The following is a 12,710-nucleotide window of genomic DNA, read 5'->3' as shown; positions in this document are numbered from 1 at the left end:
CGTTTTGCAGCATAAACGTTAGATTGGTTGGTATTCGATGAATCAAAAAAGTCTTCCGGGTAGAGACAATTATTCAGAAAGCACAAGGTCCCAATTCGTCGGCATTTGGAATCATCAGAACAGGTTATGTTGATGGTTCGTTTGCAAGAACCAGATACCCAATCCCAACCACGAAGGCATTTACATTGATTGCCAAGACAACGGCTGTTATTAAAGTTGCGACAATGATGGTCTGTTCGGCAGGCACCATAGAGACCTTCAAAATTACTTGATTAATTATTTTTGGATTGGATGAAGGAATCTTTGCTTAATAACCGAAGCTACTCATGATTGGTGTCATTTAGGAGTCGAAATGATGACAGATCAAGACTTTTTAAATGCTAGTGCTAGATTGACGCAACTTGTAATATAAGGCACAGATTGGTGAAATGCTAGCAAATTTTGTGTTACAACTTTTGCAGTCATTCTGCTACCAATTTACTCTTGAAATTGACATTGAATTTTGTCAACAGATAGATTTTCCAAATTTGCTACCAATTGGTTATTGATGATTGGGTGATTAGAAATAAATGATGATGATGGTGGTGGTGGTGGTGGTGATGGTTGTGATAATGACATGCAATCACTAGAAGGTTACTCTTACGATCAACAGCATATAAATCCAAAGTGTCAGAGCTGGCAGATCCAAAGAACTTATCTGGAGATTGACATTGTGAAAAAATGCATTTTTCAGCCCAACGAGTACAGTTAGAATCCTTAGAACAATTGGTGGGTAAATCTTTCTTGCATTCACCAGTTTCATTTTTGTAACCTTGTGTGCATACACATTGATCAAAAAAGCATTTAGTATTATTCAAATTACTACAGTGAAGATCGATTCTGCAATAGCCTTTAATCCCTGTGAATAAAAAATGTCGGTTTAATAAGGCGGGAATTTGAAGCCAAATTCCTCTAAAGATGCTTGCTTTCTAAAGGTTACATGACACCTTCCTTAACTTTCTCAATTATTAAGAGTTTGGCTCAAAAATCGTGATGAAGTATCTGTATACAGATTTTTACTTGGCTTGCTTAAGCCTTGAAAAAGATTAATGTATGGGTAGGATATGAGCAACTTTAGAGGAAGGATGTAGTAAAATATCAATCAAAGTACATTTAGTTCTCCATTGAGAGATATCTGCAGAATCAAAGTAATATCTTCCTTGATGACAAGTATTCGAAAAGCACCAGTAACCAAAACCGTATTTTTTGCAATCAGAGTCGTGAGAAGAAGATAAATTCGCTAATTCACGGCAGTTGCCGTTAATATTTGTAAAATTTCCCTTGCAACGACACTGGTCTTCAATGCATTGAGTATTATTGATGTTACGGCAATGATGGTCGGTACGACAAACGTCTCGAATGTCTGAAAATCAATTATTATAGATTCATCAAAATCAAGCATGAGAATTCAGATTTTTTCTTACGAGTTGCGGCATATAGGCTGACATTGTGCGCGTTTTCAGGAACAAAGAAATCCTCCGCAATTGAACAATTATTGAAGAAACACTTGGATTTGTAATGATAAAAACATTCTGAATCTTTTTCACAGTAGAAGTTTAATATTCGCCGGCACTCTCCTCCAGAAAAAGAATTATAGCTTGAATGTATAGACCTGGAAAAAATATTACAATTAATTTCGACGATTTATTTCATTATTATTTTTCTAATTACGGTAAAGTGTCACGTTCACATTTACAAGCTCCATTAATGCATTTACTGTGAGTGATATTACGACAATGGTGATCAGTTTAACAGACATCACTTAATCCTAATTAACAAAAAAAAGAAATTAGTATTTAATTTTACACACAAAAAAAAGGAATCTTTAAATTAATATATTTTTTTTTAGATTGAAAAAATTTTCTTAGTTCAAGGTCTTACGTTTTGCGGCATAGAGAGTAGCGTTGCGAGTGTTGGATTCAACAAAAAACTCAGACGGTAAAACGCAATTATTTAGAAGACATTTGGCTCCGCTTTCTTTGCAATCAGAATGATTAATGCAAGTTGTGTTTGTTACTAACTGACAAGTTTCGTTGGCTTTCCAGTAACCTTTCAGACATTCACATTTTCCTGATTTGCAGAGTGTATTGTTCAGATCCTGACAGTTTTCATTGGTAACGCATCCTGATCCTATTCCTGAAAAGCATAATGGTTTATATTACTGAAAAATATGAAATATATAGTGAATTTAAATATAGAAGTTTTTACTGTTATAATTTTAATACTATTTTCAATTTTTTATAATTTTTTATTAAACGGCGATAAAAATAATTATTTCTTGTAGAAGATTAAATTTAAAAAATAATTCTAATAAATTAATTTTATTTTAAAGCTCGTTTAAATTTTCCCGCGGAAAGTATTTTTTCATACGAAATCAACGCCCTCTATCATTCTGATAAGTGAACCATAAAATAGAACCAATTAGAGGCTCCCTTATCAAAAAAAAAGATTTAAAAATGATCTCACATATTAAATGCCCATAAGCGATAGTATTAAAAAGGATTTAAAGGATAAGAAAGTATTCAAAATGTTTAAAAATCAAATTATTTTGAATTCTTTCTAATTTTTCTTTAATGCGGGCTGTATTACCGACAGTCGGCCTACGAAACAATTGAGCATAGTATCAGCTGTCTTCAAGGAGCGTTTACAAATAAAATTTTTTATATAGCTGCTCAAAAAACAAAATTCCTCCAATTGCCAGTTGAAAAAAATTAATTGTAATTAAACAAAACAATATTAAGCTGCAATATTCAATACGCGACTTTCTAGAAGGCCAATGAGAAGGCTAAAAAATAAATTGAGTTGAAAAATTTATTTTTTCAAAAGTTATCGTGTTTGCCTTTCCGTAAAAGTATACACAAGGTACTTTAACCTTTTTTTTTTTATATAAGAATGGCATTTAATCAATTAAAAAAATTTTTGATTAGTTTATCTATGACTTTCCTTTTTTAAAAGTATGCTTTTTTATCATTTATATGTACAATATGATCAATAACTGCAATTACAAAAAAAATTCTTACTTTCTGCACGGTAAAGCTTAACTTCTTCAGCATTTGATGCTGCGAAAAACGTTGCATAACTTTGACAGGTGTTGGAAATACAGCCAACTAAATGATTATGTCGACAGTCATAATCTGAGTCACACGTCGCGTTAATACCTCCCAGGCAAACGTTAGAATGACGCTTGTAATAGTTTGATAAGCAGCGGCACTTTTCACTCAGGCACTGGCTGTATTTTAAGTCTTTACAATCCCGATGTGATTTACAAGAGCTCAAAATATCTGAAATAAAATGTAAAAAATTTTTGAATCAAGTAAAATTTATTTAAACTGAAAAAAAATTTTTTTTCAACTCAAGAATTTTTTTTATTTAAATTAAAATAATTAAACTTTTTGAAATATTTTTCATGGTTCAAGAATTTTTGTTTTTAAACGGAAGAATTTTTTTTTTTAGCAGAATACATACTCTTTGAATATTTTATTTCTTCGCTACTATTAGGAGCAACTACTAGCAAATTCAGCCAAAATAAAAAATATAAAACTGTGTACAATTTTTCCATTCTCAATTAATTATTTAATCCTGTAGAAAAATTATTTAGCTACTGTTCTTAATTGTCAAAAGCTAGAATTATATAATGTTTTTTTTTCTGTAATTATGTGTTATTATGTACTACTAATTCTTAAAACTCCCAGGTTTTTCCCTCGAGCAATTGAAATTGGTGTTGCAATTACATTTCAGCCTTTATTAATTACTTATTTGTCAAGTTTTTGAAGGTCATAATCATATCTTTCTGTTTTAAAATTTTATGACACTTTATTGAGTGACTAGCTTGTTTTTTTCTTAATTAAATTTTATTAAACAATTTTTTTTTCTATCGACGGGTTAATAAAAAATAAATCATTGCTCAACTTATCAAAAATTTTTTTTAATTGATTAATTGCAATTTTTGGATAAAAAAAGTGGTTACAGTAGCTTGAGTAGATTTTTTAAGGGGTTATATCCACGTGTAATTTTGAAAAAATCGAAATTTTTTTTTTTTACATATTTTGAATGTATATATTCGAGAATATTGTCTGTAAATTTCAAAGTAATCCGGTAAATAGTTTCGGAGTAATGAGCGTATTTGTAAAGACGTCTCCGAGCGTTTGAAAGTAGGCGGAACCGTAACTTTAAATAATAGCCAAAATTTTAAATGCGTTTTTCTCGAAACGATGTTTTCAAAGTCGGTGAGGAATATTTCTCCGAAACGGCTTGACCGATTGACTTGAAATTTTCACAGGATCTTCTTTGATACTTTTGTCAGGTAATGATCGAAGGAATAAAGTTTCTGATAAAAATTTCGATTTTTTAAGTCACTTTAAAGTGTAAATTTTCATGCAAAAAAAGATTTTTTTTGTTGGGAAGCTGCCATTTTGTCTAAAATCAAAATTTTGACTATTTCTTCGATCATTACCTGTATTTATCTATCCTAAAAGTAATCCTTTTGGTTTTTTTTTATTTCAAATAATTTGGATGAGAGATATCTTCCTCACCGCCAGACACCTTTTTCTGGAGGACCTTCAGGAGATCTTCTGCAGGAACGACGGAACCCAATATTTTTATTAATAAAATATGAATTCTTAGAATACGTTAAATTCGCTAAATGTTCATATATTTTATGTATATATTCAATAAGAAGCCTCTCTCGAAAAAATTAACAAAAAAACACATTTTTTCGAACTTACAAGTGGATATAACCCCTTAAGTATTTATAAAGGGTCAAACACGATAACTTTTAAAAAAATCAATTTTTTAACTCAATTTATTTTTTAGCCTTCTCATTTGCCTTCTAGAAAGTCGCGGATTAAATATTAAAGCTTAATATTGCTTTGTTGAATTATAATTAATATTTTTCGGCTGGCAGTTGGAGAAATTTTCCGTCTTTTGAGCAACTATATGATAAATTTATTTGTAATAGTTTCAAAAAATTAAAAAACACGCTTTTTATAATTTTATCATAATTATTTTTTTAATTTATTCTTGTAATTTTTAATAATAATTTTTTTTATCGACTTTTGATACTAAATTATCAAAAATCGAAAATAGTATCAAAGTCATCATTTGTATATTCAATTTAATTAATTCTCGCATGACTCAGGACTTGAAGCATGTATATTTCAATATCCAAAACTTTTTTAAAATTTATCAATAATTTTCTTAAAAATTCATAATTCTATATTCAGCAAAAGTTCAAATTCTTAAAAAAAAAAAAAAAAAATAAAATAAAATAAAATCAATCCCTATTTTTACATATATATATATATATATATATATATATATATATATATATATATATATATATATATATACAAGTTAAAACGGTGACCGTGTCAACGTGATCGAGATTATCCAGCAGGGGTTCTTGGCTCCGTAATTAATACGTTCCAATAGATTCCGAGCGATTCCACCCTGTTTTATATCCACCAATAATTAATTTATTCATTAGCATCCTCAATCTTCTCAGTATTTCAATTTTACTGATTACATTTACCATTCCGTCAATAAACAAACACAAAAAAAATTTCTTATAAATTTTAAATAAATTCAGTTACCCAACACTTTAAATAAAAAGTTTCTGAAGCAAGCCCGGGAAACTTATATTCAACAAACTTTAAAAACCTCCGTAACAAGTTGAGGTCGTAGAGAGAGGTGAGGGATGATAAGAGGATAATACTGAAAAGTGATGTAGAATATAATTTAAAAAGTCATTAGGGAAACGAATCCTTGCTCCTTTTCTATTCGGTCTCCGGACTCGGATTACTTATTACTGTCGTGAAATTTATTCGGTGAATAAATTTAATTAAAATAAATAAAAGATTAAAAATATTTGTTTATTCGTTTTTAGACGGATTTTATAAAAAAAAAAAAAAAAAAAAAAAAAAAAAAAAAAAAAAAAGTATCCAATATTTGAACACTTGTAAACAATTTTCAAATTGATTGGTATGAATTTTAATTTTTTTTTATACTTTACGAAATTTTTTTTAAGTTTTTGAAATTTTGAAAATTTTTTAAAATTCGTATTTTAAAAAAAAAATTATTTTTTAAATTGCTTGAAATCTTTTTTTTAAATTAAGAATTTTTTTAAATTATTTCTGTTGAGTTTATTTAAAAAAAAAAATAACATATTGGAACGAGTGTAAAGGATTATCGATCTTGTGTAGACTAGAAATCGAATTTACTAAGAGAATGAATATCCCGGGGCATTTCATCCTCCCACGCTACCCGTTATCTCATCCCCCCCCCACTCCCCGGATCCTCACCCACTTCCCCGGTCAATTTTTCCGTCACTTTATCACCCGACAATTGCTCTGTGCCAATTTCTATTACGGTGTAACACGAAAAAGTACAATAGTTATTTCATTTTCTACCTCAAATTACCGTGACTTAACTTCAATCAATCTTTTCTGTTCCGTATCTCCGAGACTATAGCACTTAGAAAAAAACTATAAGACACCTTTATTGTAGGCGATTTAAAAACAAACAAAAAGTTTTATTTAACCGAAGCTCTATCTCTGATAGAAGCCGAGAAAATCACATAAAACTGCTAGTGATAAATGAAATCCATTGTGAAGTACACTCAGGGGGCGCGGGTTCGAATCCCGCAGATAATTTTTTTTTTTTTTTTTTTTAAATAAAGACCATGAATACCGTGCTCTAGAACGTCCTAAACATGATTTACTAAAGGAGAGAGGCTCCGGCGGGCTCGAGTCAACGCCAACGAACTGACACTGATCTTGATTTTTTTTATTCACCCTCGGCAGATACGTGTTTACGATAGTGAGCTACCTCATCGGAGTATTTATTTTTGCGACGATAGTCGGCCAGGTGGGAAACGTTATTACCAACAGAAACGCCAATAGACTCGAGTTCGAGCGGCTCTTGGACGGCGCCAAGACGTATATGAGGCACCACAAAGTGCCCGGAGGGATGAAGAGGCGCGTGTTGAGGTGGTATGACTACAGCTGGTCCAGGGGGCGCATCCAAGGAGGGGGTGATATTAACACTGCCCTTGGACTACTGCCGGATAAGCTTAAGACTGAACTTGCACTTCATGTCAATCTTTCTGTTCTTAAGAAGGTCACTATTTTTCAGGTGAGTTTTTTGTTTTATTTTTATTATTTCTCTTTTTTTAGGTTGCAAATATTATGTCCTTTCCTTTGACCTAAAGGTCATCCCTGCAACTTCCCGCCAATTCCATACCTACGCTTAAAATTGCACTCATGACGTTTTTGAGCTCAAAAGTCTGGTAGAAATTTGATAAAACACTATTTTTGGAATTTTCAAACCGCAATAACGTTTGAATGAATAAACTGATTTTAACGCAATTTGCGGCATTCGACGCAGATTTCAAAGCTTCACAACAATCATTCAAGTTGAAATTAATCGCACAAGGAATTTCGAAGTAATACTGAAAAAACACTTTTTTTGGTTTTTTTTTCGTCATTGATAACTCACGAACGAATCAACCGATTTTGACCGGACCGGCGGCAATCAACGTGGTTTTTTAATGTTAAAAGCTGGTCAGTGTTTGAAATCAATCGGTAAAGCCATTCCAAAGTTATTTCAAAAAAACCACAAAAAAAAATTTGGTTTTTTTTATTATTTTGAGATTTCTTAAAATCTGCCCGTTCGAATCGGTCCAAATTGTATTCAAAATCTAAGTTTGGCCAAGCCCTTTCGAATGGCGCCAACCGCGATGAAATCGGTAGAGCCGTTCAAAAGTTATGTTAAGTTCTAGTATTACATACGGCCGCACACATACGCACACACTTACATACGTACAAACATACAAACATCATCGCGGAAACATTCAGCGAAGTCTTATAGAACCTCAAAACTTCAACATCTGTTGAAAACTCGATTTTCAAAAAACGGGGTAAAACGAATGACTTTTTAAGTTTTGAAAATTTTGAATTTTTTTGGCGGGAAGTTAAAAATTTGACTAATCCCTGACTTAAAAAAAGTATCCTTTTGAAAATCGATCGTGCAAGTGGAAATAAAAAAAAACCAAGTGAGCGAAAAAATGTTTACAAATGTCGAAATCATGAAAAAGTTGGAGATAAAGCTTATAAAAAAGCAAGATATCCTTTTTTGTCCCCTCGACAGGGTTTTTCTCCATACAGATGAGAGCGAGCTCGGAAACGGAAGTGAATCGATAGCAAGCAATGAGCCTTTTCATGTCATCCCCTCGTTTCACTTCAACCCCTTCGCAAACCCTTGAACCTCCAATTTTCTAATACCTCCTCATCCTCACTCTCCGTTACTCCCTAACTCCCCCTCTCACCTCTCCCACTCATTCGTTTTCTGCGCTCCAACCCGGACACCTCAAACCACTCTCTTTTGCGTCATTTATTTGAACCATCAGATATGGCTGGAATACAGATGATTTTTTGTGAAAACGACAGCATTTTTTTATTTTTTCCATATGCCAGTCACGTCTGTATGTTTTTCCCCGCGACAATATTTATTGGTTCAGAAGAATTTTGTTGGCTCATATTGCGTCAAGTAGCGCTAAAGCATAAAAGAATTTTTAAATAATAATAACTTGAATCATTAATCCCATAGATTGCGACTAGTTGTTTAAATACATCGAAATAATAAATAATCTGTTGAATCGAAAGTGAATAAATGCAAACAGTTTGGAGCTCTATGACTAAATTATCGAAAGCCCTCGATAATCTGAAATATCTAGCATAAATATTCATAAACTGAAATATGAATACTTCCATTCAATCCCTATGGGTGTTTGCGTGATTACAAATGAATTCATTCAATGTCAATATACTAGCCGATCCATCGATGACACGCCAATAAATCTTTCATGTTTTATTCGGCTGTGAATTTTTCAAATGAATATTAAACAATAATCTGCTCCTCACTTTTATCAACTTTTTTTTTATTTACACGTAAAATATCAACAATTCCTGACTAATTTCAATCTGTAATTTTTTTGGGTCCATTCGATGCAGTTTCTTCACCACAGTAATTGTATTCAAGGATCTTAGTCAATCAGATCTACAGTCGAAAAGTTATACCAAAAAATACACTTTTTTTAACGCACCTTAAAACGTTACGACTTTTGAACGCGTGGTTCGATTTTGATCTTTTTGGCGCCATTCTACGCAGTTTTTCAGACAAAAACAGTCCATATAAGGTTTCGTGCCAATCGAATCAAAACTTCAAAAGCTATCTTAAAAAAACCTTAAAAAGTATCATTTTTTTTCGTATTTTCTATTTTTTTTTAATATTTTCGAAAAGGTACAACCGATTAACTTCAAAACTTCTTTATGACTATGTCTTGGCAAGCTTTTGGAATTAAGGTGGCTAGAATATCAATCGAGTGAAAATTTCCAAAATTACACCAAAAATATACCTTTTTTGATGGAGCTAAAACATTGCAACTTTTAAACGCGTCGTTCGATTTTGATCTTTTGGGCGCCATTTTACGCAGGTTTTCAAACAGAAATAGTGTATACAAGGTTTCATGCCAATCGGTAGAAAAGTTCAAAAGTTATCCTAAAAAAACATGATTTTTATCGATAATGACCAGAAATTTTAATTGGGAGTTCCAGTGAACGTTCTTGATTTCTGTTTAACAAAAAACACGGGGTCGAATTGTCGTTAAAAGTACTCGAGAATGATTGTTAGAAGAGAAGAGGCCGTGGAAACAGAAAGGGGGTAAAATTGGAGAAGGTAGAAGGTGTGCATCGCAGATTTGTTAATAACCGACCGGATTGACCCACATAGAGGCGTCTAAATCGAAAACTGAATGATGTGGATACGAGAATGAGGCGATGATAGGCTCATGTATATATATATATTTATAGATCGAAGGGTAGGAATAGAGGAGGGTTGCGAAAACGATGATGAAAAGGAGGTTCAAGGGATCCTACCACGGTTCTCAAACTCTCAATTTAACTTGGATATGTAAGAGGACAAAAGAAATGATTATGTTGCTTGAAGCCCGTCCTAGAGTTTTTATCTTTTTGCGGCGAGGATCAAGGGAAGGACTCGGGAGTGAGGTCGAGCTTTTATTAAAGTCTAGACGTAACAAAGGATTATTTATTATCAACTTGATAATTAATTTTGGAGACTGGCTTTAGTCTCTGATGAAATTTTGTTATTAAATTTGATTTTTTGTAATACCTTTTGATCATTTTGACGTTTCTTTATTGAATTTTAGAGGAACTCGGGACAATAATAGTAATTAATAAAAATGCAAATTTAATTTTCAGGAGTGCCAGCCGGAATTTCTCCACGACCTAGTTCTAAAAATGAAAGCCTACATCTTCACACCGGGTGATTCAATCTGCCGGAAGGGTGAAGTCGCCCGTGAGATGTTCATAATAGCCGATGGCATTTTAGAAGTTATTTCTGAGACTGGCCGCGTACTGACAACCATGAAAGCTGGGGATTTCTTTGGGGAAATCGGCATTCTTAATCTTGATGGCCTAAATAAGTAAGAACCATAAACTTTTTTATTTTTTATGATAAGATAAAAAAATTTCCAAATGCTTATATGGAAGTTTGAAGAGTCTTTTTTGATATCCTTCAGTAGAAATTTAGCTGAAAAATTTTATTCCTGCTGAAAATAAAACTTTTTGGACAGTTTTAATCAAAAAATTAGATTTATGTGATTAATCGGCTCCGAAAAGGGTTTAAATAATTTTTTTCACAGTAATCATATAAATTACTGGAAAGAGGGTTAAAAAAGCTACAAAATGCTTCTTTAAAAAAATTTTTTTGATTTTTTATTTTTAAGATATCGAGCTTCAAAGTTACAAAAATCCCCAAAATTTAATTTTTTTTGATTAATCGGGTCGGAAAAAATTCAAAATAATTTTTTTGATATTAATAATATACATCATTGGAAAGAGGATTAAAAAAACTACAGATTCCTTTTTTCAAAAAATTTTTTTGACTTTTCAGTTCTGAGATATCGAGCTTCAAAGTTAGAAAAATTCCCAAAATTTGATTTTTTTTTTATTAATTGGGTCTGAAAAGACTCAAAATAATTTTTTTTATAATAATCATATACATCACTGGAAAGAGGATTAAAAAAGCTACAATGTCCTTTTTAAAAAAATTTTTTTGATAATTTGGTTCAAAAATATCAAGCTCTATATTCAGTAAAAAGTACAAAATTCTACTTTTTTTTTTATTAATCAAGCCAAAAAAAGGTGTTCAAAATTTTTTTTAACAATAAAGATATAGTTCACTGAAAAGAGGATTAAAAAAGCTTTAAGATTCATTTTTCAAAATATTTTTTCTTCAATTAGGCTCCAGGATCCCAAGCTCCAAACTTTTAACCACAAATTATAATACTCGCGAAAACTGATTAACGATTGGTGGTTTGGAGCTTCTGGTTTCAGTAGGAGTTGTCTGACAGGGTGTCTAGGGTTCTCCTTATCAAACCCTTGAAAGTAAACTTGACTTCCCTAGAATTGAGCGGTTCTAACCCAAGTTTCAGGTCATTAATCTTGATTTTTCTATTTCAGGCGCACAGCAGATGTGAGGTCAGTTGGGTACTCCGAGCTGTTCAGTCTATCTCGAGAAGACGTTCTAGCAGCGATGAAGGACTACCCAGAGGCGCAAGAAATCCTCCAGAACCTTGGAAGAAAAAGACTAATGGAGGCGCAAAGAATAGCGCGACTGTACCAAGCGCCCTCTCCAGGCCACGATTCATCAGACAACAGCGCCAGCAAGCGGATAGTTTCCAAACTGAAGAGCGACGTCAAGAGCCTGAAGACAGTGTTAACAAAGAGCAGGAGGTCGCGGCCTGAAGAAGCGATGGAGCTGCAGCCACTGACGTCGAAAGTTCCGCCATTGAGGAGGCAGAACAAGGTCGACGTCGAGGACAGAATTGAAGCAGCTCCCGGAGAGCCGCCGGTTTCGCCTTTAGGGGCGGGGCTTCCCCTTCTCTCGCGGCTCCGCCATCTCAAGGAGAAGCACGACCGCGAAGAGCGCCGCCATCTTGTCGACACGCACATGCCCGAGCGCCTGGCTCCGGATTCCGCGGGTCAAACTGCGAAAGCAGAAGAGTTGAACCCGATGAACCCGAATTTGCCTTTACTCCAGAGGATTCTCTTGCTGAAGAATAAGGCCGAGCCCGAGGCGGAGAAGGACAAGGACAAGGTCAAGGAGGTCAAGGTTCTTAAGGAGAAGATTGTTCCGAAGAAACTGGAGGTCTTGCCTAGGAAGGTCGATAAAGAAGAGGAGAGCTCCAATAGCATCAAGCGGCCCTGGGAGATGTTGAAGGACGCGTCGATCAGCACGGCGACTGTTTTATCCACCGTTCAGCAGCAAGTTAAGAAGGAAACTAGGCAGAGTCTTGTGCAGATAAGGCAGCAGACTAAAATGTACTCGTCGGTTGATGACCTCTCGCCGGAGTACTGTGGACTTCCGTTTGTTAAGAAGTTGAAGATTTTGAACGAGAGGCAGAAACTTGCCGAGCTCGAGAGGGCAGTTAGGAGCTCTAGCTTGGATTGTGGGGAGGCTACTGAAGCTGAGTTTGATGGTAATTTGACCAGAAGTCATTCTGAGGCTTGCGCGATTGAATATGCGAGGAAGTTGGCGAAGTTTAATAAGGTACGTGATTTTTTTTTTAAATTTTGTTTTTTTTTTGGTTTAGA

The 12,710-nt window shown here is 33.5% G+C and overlaps 1 protein-coding gene across 1 annotated transcript in view; it reads left to right on the top strand.

Moving 5' to 3' along the window:
• Positions 1 to 12,710, top strand: part of LOC141525474 (uncharacterized) — a 73,546-nt gene that overhangs the window by 57,861 nt on the left and 2,975 nt on the right. Inside the window, exons 6-8 of the mRNA XM_074239988.1 lie at positions 6,840 to 7,170; positions 10,314 to 10,537; positions 11,577 to 12,666. Of these exons, the coding sequence (XP_074096089.1) occupies positions 6,840 to 7,170; positions 10,314 to 10,537; positions 11,577 to 12,666 (1,645 nt within the window). The remainder of the gene's footprint in view (positions 1 to 6,839; positions 7,171 to 10,313; positions 10,538 to 11,576; positions 12,667 to 12,710) is intronic.

Source organism: Cotesia typhae, unplaced genomic scaffold, assembly GCF_013202065.1.
Source record: "Cotesia typhae breed Kobodo isofemale line unplaced genomic scaffold, CoteBio_Ctyphae contig_26, whole genome shotgun sequence".
Lineage (NCBI taxonomy): Eukaryota > Metazoa > Arthropoda > Insecta > Hymenoptera > Braconidae > Cotesia > Cotesia typhae.
The sequence above is the reverse complement of the archived record's forward strand: the minus strand, read 5'-3'. Positions and strand labels throughout refer to the sequence as shown.